Source organism: Taudactylus pleione, unplaced genomic scaffold (genome assembly GCF_031769625.1).
Source record: "Taudactylus pleione unplaced genomic scaffold, aTauple2 ptg000618l, whole genome shotgun sequence".
Classification (NCBI taxonomy): Eukaryota; Metazoa; Chordata; class Amphibia; order Anura; family Myobatrachidae; genus Taudactylus; species Taudactylus pleione.
The window spans coordinates 882,501-905,900 of record NW_028285020.1 but is presented as its reverse complement, the minus strand read 5'-3'; the positions used below and the strand labels follow the sequence as shown (position 1 = coordinate 905,900).

General features: G+C 54.9%; 1 protein-coding gene across 1 annotated transcript in view; it reads left to right on the top strand.

Annotated features, from left to right (window-relative positions):
* Positions 1–7,800: 7,800 nt before the first annotated feature.
* INO80B (INO80 complex subunit B) overlaps positions 7,801–23,400 on the top strand; it is a 200,544-nt gene continuing 184,944 nt past the window's right edge. The window contains exons 1-2 of the mRNA XM_088454461.1: positions 7,801–7,974; positions 13,262–13,466. Coding sequence (XP_088310587.1) covers positions 7,962–7,974; positions 13,262–13,466 — 218 coding nt within the window. The 5' untranslated portion in view covers positions 7,801–7,961. The remainder of the gene's footprint in view (positions 7,975–13,261; positions 13,467–23,400) is intronic.

Here is a 23,400-nt window from a genome sequence, read left to right as displayed (position 1 = left end):
GGAAGGGGCAGAGGTAGTGGAAGGAGCAGGGGCAGAGGTAGTGGAAGGGGCAGAGGTAGTGGAAGGGGCAGAGGTAGTGGAAGGAGCAGAGGTAGTGGAAGGGGCAGATAGTGGAAGGGGCAGATAGTGGAAGGGGCAGAGGTAGTGGAAGGGGCAGATAGTGGAAGGGGCAGAGGTAGTGGAAGGGGCAGAGGTAGTGGAAGGGGCAGAGGTAGTGGAAGGGGCAGATAGTGGAAGGGGCAGATAGTGGAAGGGGCAGAGGTAGTGGAAGGGGCAGATAGTGGAAGGGGCAGATAGTGGAAGGGGCAGAGGTAGTGGAAGGAGCAGGGGCAGAGGTAGTGGAAGGGGCAGAGGTAGTGGAAGGGGCAGAGGTAGTGGAAGGAGCAGAGGTAGTGGAAGGGGCAGATAGTGGAAGGGGCAGATAGTGGAAGGGGCAGAGGTAGTGGAAGGAGCAGGGGCAGAGGTAGTGGAAGGGGCAGAGGTAGTGGAAGGGGCAGAGGTAGTGGAAGGAGCAGAGGTAGTGGAAGGGGCAGATAGTGGAAGGGGCAGATAGTGGAAGGGGCAGAGGTAGTGGAAGGGGCAGATAGTGGAAGGGGCAGATAGTGGAAGGGGCAGAGGTAGTGGAAGGAGCAGGGGCAGAGGTAGTGGAAGGGGCAGAGGTAGTGGAAGGGGCAGAGGTAGTGGAAGGAGCAGAGGTAGTGGAAGGGGCAGATAGTGGAAGGGGCAGATAGTGGAAGGGGCAGATAGTGGAAGGGGCAGAGGTAGTGGAAGGAGCAGGGGCAGAGGTAGTGGAAGGGGCAGAGGTAGTGAAATGGGCAGAGGTAGTGGAAGGAGCAGAGGTAGTGGAAGGGGCAGATAGTGGAAGGGGCAGATAGTGGAAGGGGCAGAGGTAGTGGAAGGGGCAGATAGTGGAAGGGGCAGATAGTGGAAGGGGCAGAGGTAGTGGAAGGAGCAGGGGCAGAGGTAGTGGAAGGGGCAGAGGTAGTGGAAGGGGCAGAGGTAGTGGAAGGAGCAGAGGTAGTGGAAGGGGCAGATAGTGGAAGGGGCAGATAGTGGAAGGGGCAGAGGTAGTGGAAGGGGCAGATAGTGGAAGGGGCAGATAGTGGAAGGGGCAGAGGTAGTGGAAGGAGCAGGGGCAGAGGTAGTGGAAGGGGCAGAGGTAGTGGAAGGGGCAGAGGTAGTGGAAGGAGCAGAGGTAGTGGAAGGGGCAGATAGTGGAAGGGGCAGATAGTGGAAGGGGCAGAGGTAGTGGAAGGAGCAGGGGCAGAGGTAGTGGAAGGGGCAGAGGTAGTGAAAGGGGCAGAGGTAGTGGAAGGAGCAGAGGTAGTGGAAGGGGCAGATAGTGGAAGGGGCAGATAGTGGAAGGGGCAGAGGTAGTGGAAGGGGCAGATAGTGGAAGGGGCAGATAGTGGAAGGGGCAGAGGTAGTGGAAGGAGCAGGGGCAGAGGCAGTGGAAGGGGCAGAGGTAGTGGAAGGGGCAGAGGTAGTGGAAGGAGCAGAGGTAGTGGAAGGGGCAGATAGTGGAAGGGGCAGATAGTGGAAGGGGCAGATAGTGGAAGGGGCAGAGGTAGTGGAAGGGGCAGATAGTGGAAGGGGCAGATAGTGGAAGGGGCAGAGGTAGTGGAAGGAGCAGGGGCAGAGGTAGTGGAAGGGGCAGAGGTAGTGGAAGGGGCAGAGGTAGTGGAAGGAGCAGAGGTAGTGGAAGGGGCAGATAGTGGAAGGGGCAGATAGTGGAAGGGGCAGAGGTAGTGGAAGGGGCAGATAGTGGAAGGGGCAGATAGTGGAAGGGGCAGAGGTAGTGGAAGGAGCAGGGGCAGAGGTAGTGGAAGGGGCAGAGGTAGTGGAAGGGGCAGAGGTAGTGGAAGGGGCAGAGGTAGTGGAAGGGGCAGATAGTGGAAGGGGCAGATAGTGGAAGGGGCAGAGGTAGTGGAAGGGGCAGATAGTGGAAGGGGCAGATAGTGGAAGGGGCAGAGGTAGTGGAAGGAGCAGGGGCAGAGGTAGTGGAAGGGGCAGAGGTAGTGGAAGGGGCAGAGGTAGTGGAAGGAGCAGAGGTAGTGGAAGGGGCAGAGGTAGTGGAAGGGGCAGATAGTGGAAGGGGCAGAGGTAGTGGAAGGAGCAGGGGCAGAGGTAGTGGAAGGGGCAGAGGTAGTGGAAGGGGCAGAGGTAGTGGAAGGAGCAGAGGTAGTGGAAGGGGCAGATAGTGGAAGGGGCAGATAGTGGAAGGGGCAGAGGTAGTGGAAGGGGCAGATAGTGGAAGGGGCAGATAGTGGAAGGGGCAGAGGTAGTGGAAGGAGCAGGGGCAGAGGTAGTGGAAGGGGCAGAGGTAGTGGAAGGGGCAGAGGTAGTGGAAGGAGCAGAGGTAGTGGAAGGGGCAGATAGTGGAAGGGGCAGATAGTGGAAGGGGCAGAGGTAGTGGAAGGAGCAGGGGCAGAGGTAGTGGAAGGGGCAGAGGTAGTGAAAGGGGCAGAGGTAGTGGAAGGAGCAGAGGTAGTGGAAGGGGCAGATAGTGGAAGGGGCAGATAGTGGAAGGGGCAGAGGTAGTGGAAGGGGCAGATAGTGGAAGGGGCAGATAGTGGAAGGGGCAGAGGTAGTGGAAGGGGCAGAGGTAGTGGAAGGGGCAGAGGTAGTGGAAGGAGCAGAGGTAGTGGAAGGGGCAGATAGTGGAAGGGGCAGATAGTGGAAGGGGCAGAGGTAGTGGAAGGAGCAGGGGCAGAGGTAGTGGAAGGGGCAGAGGTAGTGGAAGGGGCAGAGGTAGTGGAAGGAGCAGAGGTAGTGGAAGGGGCAGATAGTGGAAGGGGCAGATAGTGGAAGGGGCAGAGGTAGTGGAAGGGGCAGATAGTGGAAGGGGCAGATAGTGGAAGGGGCAGAGGTAGTGGAAGGAGCAGGGGCAGAGGTAGTGGAAGGGGCAGAGGTAGTGGAAGGGGCAGAGGTAGTGGAAGGAGCAGAGGTAGTGGAAGGGGCAGATAGTGGAAGGGGCAGATAGTGGAAGGGGCAGAGGTAGTGGAAGGAGCAGGGGCAGAGGTAGTGGAAGGGGCAGAGGTAGTGGAAGGGGCAGAGGTAGTGGAAGGAGCAGAGGTAGTGGAAGGGGCAGATAGTGGAAGGGGCAGATAGTGGAAGGGGCAGAGGTAGTGGAAGGGGCAGATAGTGGAAGGGGCAGATAGTGGAAGGGGCAGATAGTGGAAGGGGCAGAGGTAGTGGAAGGAGCAGGGGCAGAGGTAGTGGAAGGGGCAGAGGTAGTGGAAGGGGCAGAGGTAGTGGAAGGAGCAGAGGTAGTGGAAGGGGCAGATAGTGGAAGGGGCAGGTAGTGGAAGGGGCAGATAGTGGAAGGGGCAGAGGTAGTGGAAGGGGCAGAGGTAGTGGAAGGGGCAGAGGTAGTGGAAGGGGCAGATAGTGGAAGGGGCAGATAGTGGAAGGGGCAGATAGTGGAAGGGGCAGATAGTGGAAGGGGCAGAGGTAGTGGAAGGAGCAGGGGCAGAGGTAGTGGAAGGGGCAGAGGTAGTGGAAGGGGCAGAGGTAGTGGAAGGAGCAGAGGTAGTGGAAGGGGCAGATAGTGGAAGGGGCAGATAGTGGAAGGGGCAGAGGTAGTGGAAGGAGCAGGGGCAGAGGTAGTGGAAGGGGCAGAGGTAGTGGAAGGGGCAGAGGTAGTGGAAGGAGCAGAGGTAGTGGAAGGGGCAGATAGTGGAAGGGGCAGAGGTAGTGGAAGGGGCAGATAGTGGAAGGGGCAGATAGTGGAAGGGGCAGAGGTAGTGGAAGGAGCAGGGGCAGAGGTAGTGGAAGGGGCAGAGGTAGTGGAAGGAGCAGAGGTAGTGGAAGGGGCAGATAGTGGAAGGGGCAGATAGTGGAAGGGGCAGAGGTAGTGGAAGGAGCAGGGGCAGAGGTAGTGGAAGGGGCAGAGGTAGTGAAAGGGGCAGAGGTAGTGGAAGGAGCAGAGGTAGTGGAAGGGGCAGATAGTGGAAGGGGCAGATAGTGGAAGGGGCAGAGGTAGTGGAAGGGGCAGATAGTGGAAGGGGCAGATAGTGGAAGGGGCAGAGGTAGTGGAAGGAGCAGGGGCAGAGGTAGTGGAAGGGGCAGAGGTAGTGGAAGGGGCAGAGGTAGTGGAAGGAGCAGAGGTAGTGGAAGGGGCAGATAGTGGAAGGGGCAGAGGTAGTGGAAGGGGCAGATAGTGGAAGGGGCAGATAGTGGAAGGGGCAGAGGTAGTGGAAGGGGCAGAGGTAGTGGAAGGGGCAGAGGTAGTGGAAGGGGCAGATAGTGGAAGGGGCAGATAGTGGAAGGGGCAGAGGTAGTGGAAGGGGCAGATAGTGGAAGGGGCAGATAGTGGAAGGGGCAGAGGTAGTGGAAGGAGCAGGGGCAGAGGTAGTGGAAGGGGCAGAGGTAGTGGAAGGGGCAGAGGTAGTGGAAGGAGCAGAGGTAGTGGAAGGGGCAGATAGTGGAAGGGGCAGATAGTGGAAGGGGCAGAGGTAGTGGAAGGAGCAGGGGCAGAGGTAGTGGAAGGGGCAGAGGTAGTGGAAGGGGCAGAGGTAGTGGAAGGGGCAGATAGTGGAAGGGGCAGATAGTGGAAGGGGCAGAGGTAGTGGAAGGGGCAGATAGTGGAAGGGGCAGATAGTGGAAGGGGCAGAGGTAGTGGAAGGAGCAGGGGCAGAGGTAGTGGAAGGGGCAGAGGTAGTGGAAGGGGCAGAGGTAGTGGAAGGAGCAGAGGTAGTGGAAGGGGCAGATAGTGGAAGGGGCAGATAGTGGAAGGGGCAGAGGTAGTGGAAGGAGCAGGGGCAGAGGTAGTGGAAGGGGCAGAGGTAGTGGAAGGAGCAGAGGTAGTGGAAGGGGCAGATAGTGGAAGGGGCAGAGGTAGTGGAAGGGGCAGATAGTGGAAGGGGCAGATAGTGGAAGGGGCAGAGGTAGTGGAAGGAGCAGGGGCAGAGGTAGTGGAAGGGGCAGAGGTAGTGGAAGGGGCAGAGGTAGTGGAAGGAGCAGAGGTAGTGGAAGGGGCAGATAGTGGAAGGGGCAGATAGTGGAAGGGGCAGAGGTAGTGGAAGGAGCAGGGGCAGAGGTAGTGGAAGGGGCAGAGGTAGTGAAAGGGGCAGAGGTAGTGGAAGGAGCAGAGGTAGTGGAAGGGGCAGATAGTGGAAGGGGCAGATAGTGGAAGGGGCAGAGGTAGTGGAAGGGGCAGATAGTGGAAGGGGCAGATAGTGGAAGGGGCAGATAGTGGAAGGGGCAGAGGTAGTGGAAGGAGCAGGGGCAGAGGTAGTGGAAGGGGCAGAGGTAGTGGAAGGGGCAGAGGTAGTGGAAGGAGCAGAGGTAGTGGAAGGGGCAGATAGTGGAAGGGGCAGGTAGTGGAAGGGGCAGATAGTGGAAGGGGCAGATAGTGGAAGGGGCAGAGGTAGTGGAAGGGGCAGAGGTAGTGGAAGGGGCAGAGGTAGTGGAAGGGGCAGATAGTGGAAGGGGCAGATAGTGGAAGGGGCAGATAGTGGAAGGGGCAGATAGTGGAAGGGGCAGAGGTAGTGGAAGGAGCAGGGGCAGAGGTAGTGGAAGGGGCAGAGGTAGTGGAAGGGGCAGAGGTAGTGGAAGGAGCAGAGGTAGTGGAAGGGGCAGATAGTGGAAGGGGCAGATAGTGGAAGGGGCAGAGGTAGTGGAAGGAGCAGGGGCAGAGGTAGTGGAAGGGGCAGAGGTAGTGGAAGGGGCAGAGGTAGTGGAAGGAGCAGAGGTAGTGGAAGGGGCAGATAGTGGAAGGGGCAGAGGTAGTGGAAGGGGCAGATAGTGGAAGGGGCAGATAGTGGAAGGGGCAGAGGTAGTGGAAGGAGCAGGGGCAGAGGTAGTGGAAGGGGCAGAGGTAGTGGAAGGGGCAGAGGTAGTGGAAGGAGCAGAGGTAGTGGAAGGGGCAGATAGTGGAAGGGGCAGATAGTGGAAGGGGCAGAGGTAGTGGAAGGAGCAGGGGCAGAGGTAGTGGAAGGGGCAGAGGTAGTGAAAGGGGCAGAGGTAGTGGAAGGAGCAGAGGTAGTGGAAGGGGCAGATAGTGGAAGGGGCAGATAGTGGAAGGGGCAGAGGTAGTGGAAGGGGCAGATAGTGGAAGGGGCAGATAGTGGAAGGGGCAGAGGTAGTGGAAGGAGCAGGGGCAGAGGTAGTGGAAGGGGCAGAGGTAGTGGAAGGGGCAGAGGTAGTGGAAGGAGCAGAGGTAGTGGAAGGGGCAGATAGTGGAAGGGGCAGAGGTAGTGGAAGGGGCAGATAGTGGAAGGGGCAGATAGTGGAAGGGGCAGAGGTAGTGGAAGGGGCAGAGGTAGTGGAAGGGGCAGAGGTAGTGGAAGGGGCAGATAGTGGAAGGGGCAGATAGTGGAAGGGGCAGAGGTAGTGGAAGGGGCAGATAGTGGAAGGGGCAGATAGTGGAAGGGGCAGAGGTAGTGGAAGGAGCAGGGGCAGAGGTAGTGGAAGGGGCAGAGGTAGTGGAAGGGGCAGAGGTAGTGGAAGGAGCAGAGGTAGTGGAAGGGGCAGATAGTGGAAGGGGCAGATAGTGGAAGGGGCAGAGGTAGTGGAAGGAGCAGGGGCAGAGGTAGTGGAAGGGGCAGAGGTAGTGGAAGGGGCAGAGGTAGTGGAAGGGGCAGATAGTGGAAGGGGCAGATAGTGGAAGGGGCAGAGGTAGTGGAAGGGGCAGATAGTGGAAGGGGCAGATAGTGGAAGGGGCAGAGGTAGTGGAAGGAGCAGGGGCAGAGGTAGTGGAAGGGGCAGAGGTAGTGGAAGGGGCAGAGGTAGTGGAAGGAGCAGAGGTAGTGGAAGGGGCAGATAGTGGAAGGGGCAGATAGTGGAAGGGGCAGAGGTAGTGGAAGGAGCAGGGGCAGAGGTAGTGGAAGGGGCAGAGGTAGTGGAAGGAGCAGAGGTAGTGGAAGGGGCAGATAGTGGAAGGGGCAGAGGTAGTGGAAGGGGCAGATAGTGGAAGGGGCAGATAGTGGAAGGGGCAGAGGTAGTGGAAGGAGCAGGGGCAGAGGTAGTGGAAGGGGCAGAGGTAGTGGAAGGGGCAGAGGTAGTGGAAGGAGCAGAGGTAGTGGAAGGGGCAGATAGTGGAAGGGGCAGATAGTGGAAGGGGCAGAGGTAGTGGAAGGAGCAGGGGCAGAGGTAGTGGAAGGGGCAGAGGTAGTGAAAGGGGCAGAGGTAGTGGAAGGAGCAGAGGTAGTGGAAGGGGCAGATAGTGGAAGGGGCAGATAGTGGAAGGGGCAGAGGTAGTGGAAGGGGCAGATAGTGGAAGGGGCAGATAGTGGAAGGGGCAGAGGTAGTGGAAGGAGCAGAGGTAGTGGAAGGGGCAGATAGTGGAAGGGGCAGATAGTGGAAGGGGCAGAGGTAGTGGAAGGGGCAGAGGTAGTGGAAGGGGCAGAGGTAGTGGAAGGAGCAGAGGTAGTGGAAGGGGCAGAGGTAGTGGAAGGGGCAGATAGTGGAAGGAGTAGGGGCAGAGGTAGTGGAAGAGTAACAGCTAGATCCCCTTCCGTAGATTGATCATGACGTCATCAAAAGTGTCCAACGTCATTCCCTACAATGCAAGTGGGCATAGTGTGGGAATATAACCACGTGGCGAGCGTAGCGAGGGGTTAACTTTGTTTTTTTGGTGCACTGTGTGGGCAGGAAACTACACTTCCGCCCTCAGTGCACGTCACTTCCTGATACAATAACTGAAGTGGAATTAGTCTTTACCGTAGTGGAAGGGGCAGAGGAGGGGGCAGAGGAGGGGGCAGGGGCAGCTGGAGAAGGAAATTGAAGTGACTGATACAGTGATATATAGTTATATACCCTGCGTGTCGTCACGTCTCACTGTGATCTGCCTCCACCACCAAGATGGCGGCCGTCAGGTGACTGCTGCACTCGAAAAAATGCTTCCCCCGGAAACAAAAGCCGGAGTAAGAAGTTCCTGGCACGGTTTCCGGTGTGCTCGGTAGTGGGGCCTGGAGAATGAGCCCGGAGGACAGTTATACACCCCGGATGTTCTGGTCATGGAGGGGACAGGTAACCGTACACGGGGAGCAGCGCACCTGTACATCCCATAATAATCACTCACCTCTGTAACCGTACACTGGGAGCAGCGCACCTGTACATCCCATAATAATCACTCACCTCTGTAACCGTACACGGGGAGCAGCGCACCTGTACATCCCATAATAATCACTCACCTCTGTAACCGTACACGGGGAGCAGCACACCTGTACATCCCATAATAATCACTCACCTCTGTAACCGTACACGGGGAGCATCACACCTGTACATCCCATAATAATCACTCACCTCTGTAACCGTACACGGGGAGCAGCGCACCTGTACATCCCATAATAATCACTCACCTCTGTAACCGTACACCGGGAGCATCACACCTGTACACCCCATAATAATCACTCACCTCTGTAACCGTACACGGGGAGCAGCGCACCTGTACATCCCATAATAATCACTCACCTCTGTAACCGTACACCGGGAGCAACACACCTGTACATCCCATAATAATCACTCACCTCTGTAACCGTACACCGGGAGCAGCGCACCTGTACACCCCATAATAATCACTCACCTCTGTAACCGTACACGGGGAGCAGCGCACCTGTACATCCCATAATAATCACTCACCTCTGTAACCGTACACCGGGAGCATCACACCTGTACACCCCATAATAATCACTCACCTCTGTAACCGTACACGGGGAGCAGCGCACCTGTACATCCCATAATAATCACTCACCTCTGTAACCGTACACGGGGAGCATCACACCTGTACACCCCATAATAATCACTCACCTCTGTAACCGTACACGGGGAGCAGCACACCTGTACATCCCATAATAATCACTCACCTCTGTAACCGTACACGGGGAGCAGCGCACCTGTACATCCCATAATAATCACTCACCTCTGTAACCGTACACGGGGAGCAGCACACCTGTACATCCCATAATAATCACTCACCTCTGTAACCGTACACGGGGAGCAGCGCACCTGTACACCCCATAATAATCACTCACCTCTGTAACCGTACACCGGGAGCATCACACCTGTACACCCCATAATAATCACTCACCTCTGTAACCGTACACGGGGAGCAGCGCACCTGTACATCCCATAATAATCACTCACCTCTGTAACCGTACACGGGGAGCAACACACCTGTACATCCCATAATAATCACTCACCTCTGTAACCGTACACGGGGAGCAGCGCACCTGTACATCCCATAATAATCACTCACCTCTGTAACCGTACACCGGGAGCAGCGCACCTGTACACCCCATAATAATCACTCACCTCTGTAACCGTACACGGGGAGCAGCGCACCTGTACATCCCATAATAATCACTCACCTCTGTAACCGTACACGGGGAGCAGCGCACCTGTACATCCCATAATAATCACTCACCTCTGTAACCGTACACGGGGAGCAGCGCACCTGTACATCCCATAATAATCACTCACCTCTGTAACCGTACACGGGGAGCAGCGCACCTGTACATCCCATAATAATCACTCACCTCTGTAACCGTACACGGGGAGCAGCACACCTGTACATCCCATAATAATCACTCACCTCTGTAACCGTACACGGGGAGCAGCACACCTGTACATCCCATAATAATCACTCACCTCTGTAACCGTACACGGGGAGCAGCGCACCTGTACACCCCATAATAATCACTCACCTCTGTAACCGTACACGGGGAGCAGCGCACCTGTACACCCCATAATAATCACTCACCTCTGTAACCGTACACGGGGAGCAGCGCACCTGTACATCCCATAATAATCACTCACCTCTGTAACCGTACACGGGGAGCAGCGCACCTGTACATCCCACAATAATCACTCACCTCTGTAACCGTACACCGGGAGCATCGCACCTGTACACCCCATAATAATCACTCACCTCTGTAACCGTACACGGGGAGCAGCGCACCTGTACATCCCATAATAATCACTCACCTCTGTAACCGTACACGGGGAGCAACACACCTGTACATCCCATAATAATCACTCACCTCTGTAACCGTACACGGGGAGCAGCGCACCTGTACATCCCATAATAATCACTCACCTCTGTAACCGTACACGGGGAGCAGCGCACCTGTACATCCCATAATAATCACTCACCTCTGTAACCGTACACCGGGAGCAGCGCACCTGTACACCCCATAATAATCACTCACCTCTGTAACCGTACACGGGGAGCAGCGCACCTGTACATCCCATAATAATCACTCACCTCTGTAACCGTACACGGGGAGCAACACACCTGTACATCCCATAATAATCACTCACCTCTGTAACCGTACACGGGGAGCAGCGCACCTGTACATCCCATAATAATCACTCACCTCTGTAACCGTACACGGGGAGCAGCACACCTGTACATCCCATAATAATCACTCACCTCTGCTTCTCCCACTTACTGTCCACCGAGCTGATCTCCCTCATGGCAGGCAGCCCAGACTATATCCATAGGACAGACCCCAGGGAAGGGTTATTGGTGAGGATCACATTGTGTTACAGGGTAATGCCCCCCCCTGTCTATAGTGTTACAGGGTAATGCCCCCCCCTGTCTATAGTGTTACAGGGTAATGCCCCCCCTGTCTATAGTGTTACAGGGTAATGCCCCCCCCTGTCTATAGTGTTACAGGGTAATGCCCCCCCCTGTCTATAGTGTTACAGGGTAATGCCCCCCCCTGTCTATAGTGTTACAGGGTAATGCTCCCCCCTGTCTATAGTGTTACAGGGTAATGCCCCCCCCTGTCTATAGTGTTACAGGGTAATGCCCCCCCCTGTCTATAGTGTTACAGGGTAATGCCCCCCCCTGTCTATAGTGTTACAGGGTAATGCCCCCCCCTGTCTATAGTGTTACAGGGTAATGCCCCCCCCCTGTCTATAGTGTTACAGGGTAATGCCCGCCCCTGTCTATAGTGTTACAGGGTAATGCCCCCCCCTGTCTATAGTGTTACAGGGTAATGCCCCCCCCCTGTCTATAGTGTTACAGGGTAATGCCCCCCCCTGTCTATAGTGTTACAGGGTAATGCCCCCCCCTGTCTATAGTGTTACAGGGTAATGCCCCCCCCTGTCTATAGTGTTACAGGGTAATGCCCCCCCCTGTCTATAGTGTTACAGGGTAATGCCCCCCCCTGTCTATAGTGTTACAGGGTAATGCCCCCCCCTGTCTATAGTGTTACAGGGTAATGCCCCCCCCTGTCTATAGTGTTACAGGGTAATGCCCCCCCCTGTCTATAGTGTTACAGGGTAATGCCCCCCCCTGTCTATAGTGTTACAGGGTAATGCCCCCCCGTCTATAGTGTTACAGGGTTATGCCCCCCCCTGTCTATAGTGTTACAGGGTTATGCCCCCCCCTGTCTATAGTGTTACAGGGTAATGCCCCCCCCCTGTCTATAGTGTTACAGGGTAATGCCCCCCCCTGTCTATAGTGTTACAGGGTAATGCCCCCCCCCTGTCTATAGTGTTACAGGGTAATGCCCCCCCCCTGTCTATAGTGTTACAGGGTAATGCCCCCCCCTGTCTATAGTGTTACAGGGTAATGCCCCCCCCTGTCTATAGTGTTACAGGGTAATGCCCCCCCCTGTCTATAGTGTTACAGGGTAATGCCCCCCCCCTGTCTATAGTGTTACAGGGTAATGCCCCCCCCCTGTCTATAGTGTTACAGGGTAATGCCCCCCCCTGTCTATAGTGTTACAGGGTAATGCCCCCCCCTGTCTATAGTGTTACAGGGTAATGCCCCCCCCTGTCTATAGTGTTACATGGTAATGCCCCCCCCTGTCTATAGTGTTACAGGGTAATGCCCCCCCCTGTCTATAGTGTTACAGGGTAATGCCCCCCCCCTGTCTATAGTGTTACAGGGTAATGCCCCCCCCCTGTCTATAGTGTTACAGGGTAATGCCCCCCCCTGTCTATAGTGTTACAGGGTAATGCCCCCCCCGTCTATAGTGTTACAGGGTTATGCCCCCCCCCGTCTATAGTGTTACAGGGTTATGCCCCCCCCTGTCTATAGTGTTACAGGGTTATGCCCCCCCCCTGTCTATAGTGTTACAGGGTAATGCCCCCCCCCTGTCTATAGTGTTACAGGGTAATGCCCCCCCCTGTCTATAGTGTTACAGGGTAATGCCCCCCCCCTGTCTATAGTGTTACAGGGTAATGCCCCCCCCTGTCTATAGTGTTACAGGGTAATGCCCCCCCCTGTCTATAGTGTTACAGGGTAATGCCCCCCCCTGTCTATAGTGTTACAGGGTAATGCCCCCCCCCTGTCTATAGTGTTACAGGGTAATGCCCCCCCCTGTCTATAGTGTTACAGGGTAATGCCCCCCCCTGTCTATAGTGTTACAGGGTAATGCCCCCCCCTGTCTATAGTGTTACAGGGTAATGCCCCCCCCTGTCTATAGTGTTACAGGGTAATGCCCCCCCCTGTCTATAGTGTTACAGGGTAATGCCCCCCCCTGTCTATAGTGTTACAGGGTAATACCCCCCCCCTGTCTATAGTGTTACAGGGTAATGCCCCCCCCTGTCTATAGTGTTACAGGGTAATGCCCCCCCCCTGTCTATAGTGTTACAGGGTAATGCCCCCCCTGTCTATAGTGTTACAGGGTAATGCCCCCCCCTGTCTATAGTGTTACAGGGTAATGCCCCCCCCTGTCTATAGTGTTAGAGGGTAATGCCCCCCCCTGTCTATAGTGTTAGAGGGTAATGCCCCCCCCTGTCTATAGTGTTAGAGGGTAATGCCCCCCCCTGTCTATAGTGTTAGAGGGTAATGCCCCCCCTGTCTATAGTGTTACAGGGTAATGCCCACCCCTGTCTATAGTGTTACAGGGTAATGCCCCCCCCTGTCTATAGTGTTACAGGGTTATGCCCCCCCCTGTCTATAGTGTTACAGGGTAATGCCCCCCCTGTCTATAGTGTTAGAGGGTAATGCCCCCCATCTATGGTGTTAGAGGGTAATGCCCCCCATCTATGGTGTTAGAGGGTAATGCCCCCATCTATGGTGTTAGAGGGTAATGCCCCCCCATCTATGGTGTTAGAGGGTAATGCCCCCATCTATGGTGTTAGAGGGTAATGCCCCCATCTATGGTGTTAGAGGGTAATGCCCCCATCTATGGTGTTAGAGGCTAATGCCATGGTACTCTCCTCCCCTCTCACACCTCACATCCCAGGAGTGATGTCAGTCAGTACAGGTGTCGTGGACCTGCCCCCTCTGTGGGTTGTCAGTGGGGGAGGGGGGTGACGTGTGCTATGACTCTCATTGTGTGTCGCTTCCCTGCAGGTGATGAGGACGATGTCGGGTCACACGGGATCCACAGGAAAAAGCACAAGAAACACAAGAAGCACAAGAAGAAACACCACCAGGAGGGTGGGGGTCCCGCGGGGTACTCGCAGCACAGACACCCCGATGCCACAGAGAAAGCTCCGCACAAACCCCAGCTCAAGCTGAAGATCAAGCTGGGGGGGCAAGTTCTGGGTACCAAAAGGTAAGTTACCCAGCCAGTGGTATGTTACCTACCTGCCCCCTCCCGCAGTCTCTCCATTATATAACTCACTACATCTATGTGTGTGTGTATATATATATACTGAGTGGTGATGGTATACAGAGACTGAATGACCGGCGTCACTGTGTATAGCGGATGAATGGCGCTATCTGAGCGTGGAATGACTGTTGGCGCTGGCAGCAGCAGTGGAGCATTAGCAATATGGCTGCACTGGTGATTCGTGTGAGAGCGGCAGTTGGTAAAGTGGACACAGAGTGGCAGTGGACAAACACCTGGGTGGTACACGGCTACTGGATGCTGGATCGGAGCGGAGAGTGGGCAGATTGTGCAGGCCCACAGACGGGCATCAAATCCAAGTCAGGGGCCAGTTCAGATGCCTCAAAATGAACTAGGTTCTGTTCCTGGACCTCTCCTCCCTCTATATGTCCTCCCTAGGTGATCTCATCCACTATCCTCTATACTGCTGCTCATACTCACATCTACCTCTCCTCTATACTGCTGCTCATACTCACATCTACCTCTCCTCTATACTGCTGCTCATACTCACATCTACCTCTCCTCTCTATGCTGCCCATTCTCACATCTACCTCTCCTCTCTATGCTGCCCATACTCACATCTACCTCTCCTCTCTATGCTGCTCATACTCACATCTACCTCTCCTCTATACTGCTGCTCATACTCACATCTACCTCTCCTCTCTATGCTGCTCATACTCACATCTACCTCTCCTCTCTATGCTGCTCATACTCACATCTACCTCTCCTCTCTATGCTGCTCATACTCACATCTACCTCTCCTCTCTATGCTGCTCATACTCACATCTACCTCTCCTCTCTATGCTGCTCATACTCACATCTACCTCTCCTCTCTATGCTGCTCATACTCACATCTACCTCTCCTCTCTATGCTGCTCATACTCACATCTACCTCTCCTCTCTATGCTGCTCATACTCACATCTACCTCTCCTCTCTATGCTGCTCATACTCACATCTACCTCTCCTCTATACTGCTGCTCATACTCACATCTACCTCTCCTCTATACTGCTGCTCATACTCACATCTACCTCTCCTCTCTATGCTGCCCATTCTCACATCTACCTCTCCTCTCTATGCTGCCCATACTCACATCTACCTCTCCTCTCTATGCTGCTCATACTCACATCTACCTCTCCTCTCTATGCTGCTCATACTCACATCTACCTCTCCTCTCTATGCTGCTCATACTCACATCTACCTCTCCTCTCTATGCTGCTCATACTCACATCTACCTCTCCTCTCTATGCTGCTCATACTCACATCTACCTCTCCTCTCTATGCTGCTCATACTCACATCTACCTCTCCTCTCTATGCTGCTCATACTCACATCTACCTCTCCTCTCTATGCTGCCCATACTCACATCTACCTCTCCTCTCTATGCTGCTCATACTCACATCTACCTCTCCTCTCTATGCTGCTCATACTCACATCTACCTCTCCTCTCTATGCTGCCCATACTCACATCTACCTCTCCTCTCTATGCTGCCCATACTCACATCTACCTCTCCTCTCTATGCTGCCCATACTCACATCTACCTCTCCTCTCTATGCTGCCCATACTCACATCTACCTCTCCTCTCTATGCTGCCCATACTCACATCTACCTCTTCTCTCTATGCTGCCCATACTCACATCTACCTCTCCTCTCTATGCTGCCCATACTCACATCTACCTCTCCTCTCTATGCTGCCCATACTCACATCTACCTCTCCTCTCTATGCTGCCCATACTCACATCTACCTCTCCTCTCTATGCTGCCCATACTCACATCTACCTCTCCTCTCTATGCTGCCCATACTCACATCTACCTCTCCTCTCTATGCTGCCCATACTCACATCTACCTCTCCTCTCTATGCTGCCCATTCTCACATCTACCTCTCCTCTCTATGCTGCCCATTCTCACATCTACCTCTCCTCTCTATGCTGCCCATACTCACATCTACCTCTCCTCTCTATGCTGCTCATACTCACATCTACCTCTCCTCTCTATGCTGCCCATACTCACATCTACCTCTCCACTCTATGCTGCCCATACTCACATCTACCTCTCCTCTCTATGCTGCCCATACTCGCATCTACCTCTCCTCTCTATGCTGCCCATACTCGCATCTACCTCTCCTCTCTATGCTGCCCATACTCGCATCTACCTCTCCTCTCTATGCTGCCCATACTCGCATCTACCTCTCCTCTCTATGCTGCCCATACTCGCATCTACCTCTCCTCTCTATGCTGCCCATACTCGCATCTACCTCTCCTCTCTATGCTGCCCATACTCGCATCTACCTCTCCTCTATACTGCTGCCCATACTCGCATCTACCTCTCCTCTCTATGCTGCCCATACTCGCATCTACCTCTCCTCTCTATGCTGCCCATACTCGCATCTACCTCTCCTCTCTATGCTGCCCATACTCGCATCTACCTCTCCTCTCTATGCTGCCCATACTCGCATCTACCTCTCCTCTCTATGCTGCCCATACTCGCATCTACCTCTCCTCTCTATGCTGCCCATACTCGCATCTACCTCTCCTCTCTATGCTGCCCATACTCGCATCTACCTCTCCTCTCTATGCTGCCCATACTCGCATCTACCTCTCCTCTCTATGCTGCCCATACTCGCATCTACCTCTCCTCTCTATGCTGCCCATACTCGCATCTACCTCTCCTCTCTATGCTGCCCATACTCGCATCTACCTCTCCTCTCTATGCTGCCCATACTCGCATCTACCTCTCCTCTCTATGCTGCCCATACTCGCATCTACCTCTCCTCTCTATGCTGCCCATACTCGCATCTACCTCTCCTCTCTATGCTGCCCATACTCGCATCTACCTCTCCTCTCTATGCTGCCCATACTCGCATCTACCTCTCCTCTCTATGCTGCCCATACTCGCATCTACCTCTCCTCTCTATGCTGCCCATACTCGCATCTACCTCTCCTCTCTATGCTGCCCATACTCGCATCTACCTCTCCTCTCTATGCTGCCCATACTCGCATCTACCTCTCCTCTCTATGCTGCCCATACTCGCATCTACCTCTCCTCTCTATGCTGCCCATACTCGCATCTACCTCTCCTCTCTATGCTGCCCATACTCGCATCTACCTCTCCTCTCTATGCTGCCCATACTCGCATCTACCTCTCCTCTCTATGCTGCCCATACTCGCATCTACCTCTCCTCTCTATGCTGCCCATACTCGCATCTACCTCTCCTCTCTATGCTGCCCATACTCGCATCTACCTCTCCTCTCTATGCTGCCCATACTCGCATCTACCTCTCCTCTCTATGCTACCGATCGTCTCCTCTCCTCGCTGATCGTCTTCCCACCCCCCGCATAACCTCACCTCCGACAATTCATCTATTTATGGAACAACTATCCCCAAAGTGCGCTGTCTCTGAGTTATCCTGGACTCCTGTCCTTCATATCACATATTCAGCACCTCTCACAGTCCAGCCGCTTCCATCTCATATATACAGTATTTCCAGGATCAGACCCCCTTCTCGTGCTACTAAGACCCTCATTCACTCACTGGTCATCTCCAGATTGGGATACTGTAACCTCCTCCTATCTGGCCTCCCCAAATCCCACCATCTCTCTCCTCTCCAATCTGTGCTCAGTGCTGCTGCTCTGCTCATCTTCCTCTCCAAACGCTCTATATCTGCCTCCCCTCTCCTACAGGCCCTCCACTGGCTCCCCTTCCCAATTTAAGGTTCTCACACTCACTTACAAAGCCCTCACCCATTCCTCTCCCACCCGCCCTCTTCACGCAACAAATGCCGCCTCTCCTGCCACCTAATTACTTCCTCCCACCTACAAGATACTGCCTGTGCTGCTCCTCACCTCTGGAACTCTCTCCCTCTCCCCATCAGACTTTCCACCTCTCTACAAATCTTTAAATGGGCTCTCAAGACCCCCTACTTTATCACTGCCTTCCAGCTCTCATCCTAACCCACTGCTCCATGCGCACGGTCTCTCTCCTCTGTGTCTCCCCTGTGTGTCTGCTCCTCCCCTTTAGACTGTAAACTCTCACGAGCAGGGCCCTCGGCCCTCATGTACGTCTCTCACTTATAACATCATCTCCTCCCCACTGCATACAACGGCACCTTTCCCTTCAGTATAATGACTGCTGTAGTAATGGTTATACACCACGTCTGTGTCCTGTACTGTAAGTGACTTTGCTCTTGTGTGGCGCATACTGATTATGTCTATGTACCTGGTAAGCGCTGCGTACCCTTTCTGGTGCCATATAAAGGATAAGAGGCGCCACGGAGAGGTAAGAGGCACCAGGGAGAAGTAACAGGTGCACCCTTGTATTGGGGCAGAGACCTCTCAAAATTGTATATCACATAACCTCTCTCATAGACAGTAATAGTGATGGGGACATTGGGAGAAATTCTGATTAAGGGCTACTGAAAGGCGAGCAGCGAGCGAGAGACGGGTAACGCTCAGGGAGAGAGAGAGGGACGGGTAACGCTCAGAGAGAGAGAGACGGCTAAGGCTCGGGGAGAGAGAGAGACGGGTAACGCTCAGGGAGAGAGAGACGGCTAAGGCTCGGGGAGAGAGAGAGACGGGTAAGGCTCAGGGAGAGAGAGAGAGAGGGTAACGCTCAGGAAGAGAGAGAGGGCTAAGGCTCGGGGAGAGAGAGAGACGGCTAAGGCTCGGGGAGAGAGAGAGACGGGTAAGGCTCAGGGAGCGAGAGAGAGAGGGTAACACTCAGGAAGAGAGAGAGAGGGACGGTTAACGCTCAGGGAGAGAGAGCGAGAGACGGGTAAGGCTCAGGGAGAGAGAGAGAGACTGGTAAGGCTCAGGGAGAGAGAGAGAGACTGGTAAGGCTCAGGGAGAGAGAGAGAGAGAGACGAGTAAGGCTCAGGGAGAGAGAGAGAGACGAGTAAGGCTCAGGGAGAGAGAGAGACGGGTAAGGCTCAGGGAGAGAGAGAGAGACGGGTAAGGCTCAGGGAGAGAGAGACTGGTAAGGCTCAGGGAGAGAGAGAGAGACGGGTAAGGCTCAGGGAGAGAGAGAGAGACGGGTAAGGCTCAGGGAGAGAGAGAGAGACGGGTAAGGCTCAGGGAGAGAGAGAGAGACGGGTAAGGCTCAGGGAGAGAGAGAGAGGGACGGGTAAGGCTCAGGGAGAGAGAGAGAGACGGGTAAGGCTCAGGGAGAGAGAGAGAGACGGGTAAGGCTCAGGGAGAGAGAGAGAGAGACGGGTAAGGCTCGGGAGAGGGAGCGAGAGACGGGTAAGGCTCGGGAGAGGGAGCGAGGGACGGGTAAGGCTCGGGGAGAGGGAGCGAGAGACGGGTAAGGCTCATCTGTGATTGGCATTTGATGAATGGAGCAGCAGCATTTCCCCCGATTGTTTGATAAAAAACAAGAGATATGGTAAGAACTTACCTTTGTTATCTCTGTTTCTACGAAGTCCATAGGGTCCACAGGGTGACCTTGGGGTATAGCTGGATCCTGGATCCTCGGGCACCACGGAGTTAAAGCTTTTAGCTGCTCCCAGGATGCACTTGGGTCCAACCTCCCCTATACCCCGCCCCTGAGCCACAGGCACCTCAGTTGGTAAGCAGCCCAGGCCGGAGGAGGAGACGAAACAGAGAGAAGGAAGACTGGAACACACAAGAACCATACTCACAGAAATGGGAGACGGAAAACCGGTGACCAGTCACAGAGCCCATATGAAGCCAGGTGCGTCAGGTCGGGTGCCCTGTGGACCCTATGGACTTCGTAGAAACAGAGATAACAAAGGTAAGTTCTTACCATATCTCTTGTTTTCTACTTCAGGGTCCATAGGGGTCCACAGGGTGACCTTGGGGATGTCCCAAAGCAGTCCAACTAAGGGCGGGGACGCTCCTGTGCTGATAGGAGAACCCGGCGCCCAAAGGATGCATCCTGAGAGGCAAAGGTGTCAAACGCATAGAACCTCAAAAAGGTCTGAATGGAAGACCAGGTGGCCGCCTTACAGAGCTGAACAGCAGAGGCGCCACGGCTAGCAGCCCAAGAAGGGCCCACGGACCGAGTGGAATGAGCCTTAACCGAGGCTGGAACAGGTAAACCCTCCTGCATATAAGCCTCAATAATAACAGAACGACGCCAACGGGCTAGAGTCTGTTTGTTGGCAGGCCAACCCCTCTTGTGAAAACCAAAGAGGATAAACAAAGAATCCGACTTCCTCACAGAACTAGTCCGGTCCACATAAACCTGGAGTGCCCGGACAACGTCTAAGGAAGTCTCCCCAGCCGAAAGATCAGGTGACTGAAAGGCTGGTACAACAATTTCCTGATTAATGTGGAACCTGGAAACCACCTTAGGCAGGAAATCAGGACGAGTGCGAAGCACCGCTCTGTCCTGATGAAAAATCAGAAAAGGGGGACGACAAGAAAGCGCCCCCAAATCTGAAACCCTCCTGGCAGAAGCAATTGCCAAGAGGAAAACAGTTTTAAAAGTTAGCCACTTGAGCTCCACTGACTCCAAGGGCTCAAAAGGAGGACCCTGTAAGGCCCTAAGAACCACCGCCAAATCCCACGGGGCCACAGGTGGCACAAAGGGAGGCTGGATTCTCAAAACACCCTGGAAAAAGGTGTGTACGTCCGGCATAGCAGCGATCCTGCGCTGGAACCACACCGACAGACCAGACACGTGTACCTTCAGTGAAGAAAGACGTAATCCTAAGTCCAAACCGGACTGAAGGAAAGCCAGAATACGCGAAACTTGGAACACCTGGGGATCATAGTTTCTGGCCTCGCACCACTGAAAGTAAGTGTGCCACACTCTGTGATAGATCCTCGCGGAAGCAGGCTTGCGCGCCCTCAGCATGGTGGTAATAACGGAGCTAGAAAAGCCCCGAGACCTCAGGACGGCTGTCTCAAGAGCCACGCCGTCAAAGATAGTCGACCCAGATCCGAGTGAAGACAGGGCCCCTGAGACAACAGGTCCCGCCGTTGAGGTAGGAGGTACGGAGCGTCGATGGACAGGCTCCGCAGATCGGAGTACCACGGCCTTCTGGGCCACGCTGGGGCCACCAGGATCAGTGTGCCTCCGTCCCGTTTGAACTTGCGCAGGACCCGAGGCAGCAGAGATATCGGAGGGAACAAGTAAGCCAGTTGAAACAGCCATTTCACCGACAGCGCGTCTATCAGACTTGCGCCTGCGTCCCTTGTCCTTGACCCGTACACAGGCAGCTTGTGATTGTAACGGGACGCCATCAGGTCCAGTTCTGGCAGCCCCCACTTGTCCACGAGTAGTTGGAATACCTCTGGATGAAGCGACCATTCCCCGGGATGCACATCGTAACGGCTGAGGAAGTCTGCCTCCCAATTGAGGACTCCTGGGATGAAAACTGCCGAGAGAGCTGGAAGATAGCGCTCCGCCCAAGCCAGGACGCGGGACACTTCCGACATCGCAGCTCGACTGCGAGTCCCTCCCTGGTGATTGATGTACGCCACCGTGGTGGTGTTGTCTGACTGCACCTGAACGGCCCTTCCGTGAAGAGCGGTGCCGGACGACTGCAGGGCTCTGTATACTGCCCGCAGTTCCAGGATGTTGATGGGAAGAATCGCTTCCTCCGCCGACCAACGACCCTGAAGTGACAAGGAGCCTGTCACCGCCCCCAACCCCGGAGACTGGCATCTGTCGTGAGCAGAACCCATTCCGGGATCCAAAAGGGGCGCCCCTCCAGGAGATGCGCTGTCTGCAGCCACCAGGCTAGGGACAGACGCACCTCCGAGGACAACACCAGCATCTGAGAGCGGATCCTGTGTGGCAATCCGTTCCATTCTGAAAGAATCAGCCCCTGCAGGGGCCTGGAATGGAACTGGGCAAACTCCACCATGTCGAATGCCGACACCATGGACCCCAAAACTCTCATCGCTGAGTGCACCGACACTCTGCCACTGCTCAGACAACTGTGAATCCGCAGCTGTAAGGAGGAGACCTTCTCTGGAGTCAGAAAAATCCGTTGCTGACGAGAGTCCAGCAGGGCCCCCAAATGAACCATCCGTTGTGATGGGATGAGGGAGGATTTCTTCCAGTTGATCAACCAGCCGTGCGCCTGTAGACAAGCGACCGTCAGGTGGAGATGCTGGATCAGTACCTCCGGGGAGCTTGCCAGCAAGAGGAGGTCGTCTAGATACGGTAGCAACCGTATCCCCTGGCTCCGAAGGTGAGCCGCCATGACCGCCATCACCTTGGTAAATACCCTTTGTGCCGTGGAGAGACCAAAGGGTAGAGCCCTGAATTGGTAGTGGTTGTGGAGAATAGCAAACCGCAGAAAACGTTGGTGCGATGTTGCTATAGGCACATGGAGGTAGGCGTCCTGGATATCCAGGGAGACCATATAATCCCCGGTTCCATCGCCAGTATGATGGAACGCAAAGTTTCCATCCTGAATTTGGGAACCCTGAGAAACCTGTTCAGGGACTTCAAATTGAGGATGGGGCGATGAGAGCCATTGGGTTTCTGCACCAGAAACAGCGTAGAGTAATACCCCATCCCACGTTGAGACTGTGGTACGGGTATAATGACCCCCGCCGTCAGCAAGGCCTCTATGGCTTCCTGAACCTGCAAGGCCTTGGTTTTGTCCTGAGAAGGACTTGTGCAAAAAAACTGGCAAGGCGGCCTGTGCCGAAAAGACAGGGCGTACCCCTGGGAGACCACTTCTCGCACCCAGGCATCCGTGGTGGTATTGTGCCAGCACTGGGCGAATTGAAGAAGTCGGCCTCCCACTCTGGGGTCCCCCAGAGGGAGGCCCGTCCCATCACGCAGAAGGCTTATCTTCTGGCTTGGAAGAAGGGCGCCTAGCACTCCAGGCTTGCTTCTTTGGCTTTGAGGCGGTCTTGGGTGCGGACTGCCTCGGGAAGGACTGACCCTTTGCCTTGCCCTGAACCCGAAAGGAACGAAACGCCGAGCTCCGGACCTTAGCAGGTGTAGTAGCTGAAGGGAGGAAGGCTGACCTGGATTTTGCCAGGGTATCTACTATTTTGTCCAGGTCCGGACCAAATAGTAATTCCCCATTAAAAGGTAAGGCCTCCAAGCCTTTCTTTGAATCCGCGTCTGCTCTCCAAGACCGCAACCACAAGGATCTACGAGCAGACACTGCTGCCGCCGAAACCCTAGAGGTCAACAGGCTAGCATCCAAAGATGCTTCTCCAATGTAGGAGGCGGCATCTCTCATCTGTCCTAACAACGCCCTCTGGACGTCCGGAGATTCATCCGTAAACGTGTCCTCCAAGGCGTTGGCCCACCCCTCAATGGCCTTGGCCACCCAGGAGATGGCCATGGACGGCCGGGCTACAGCCCCTGAGAGAGAATAAATAGACTTTAGACAAGTCTCCACCTTCCTGTCCGTAGGATCCTTCAGCGAGGATATAGACGGCAATGGCAAAGTAGCACTCCTGATGAGGCGTGTTACATGGGAATCGACTGCAGGCGGAGTTTCCCATTTCTTACAATGCGCTTCCGGGAATGGATAATTGGACGCCAAGCGTTTCTGTGGCAGGAAACGCTTACTGGGCGTCTGCCAGGCCACCGCCATGTGATCAGTCAACTGATCAGACAAGGGGAACGCTGTAGAAGTAACCTTAGCCTTTTTAAAACTAGGATACCTTGACTTGGGAGCGGGTGCCTCATCCTCAATCAGAAGAATAGCCTGCACCGCCTTAACCAGAGCCCGCACATTGATGGAAGACTTAGTGTCTACCTCCTGGACTGAGGCATCTGAGGCTGAGTCATCCTGTACCTCACCATCATCCGAGAACCCCTCAGAATCCGAAAGATGCGCAGCCTGTGCCATGACTGAGCGTTTAGACGCCCTGGAGGGCACGTCACTGCGCAACATCGACTGAAAAGCCGAAGATGCTGCCGCCAAATCTTGGACAGTGTG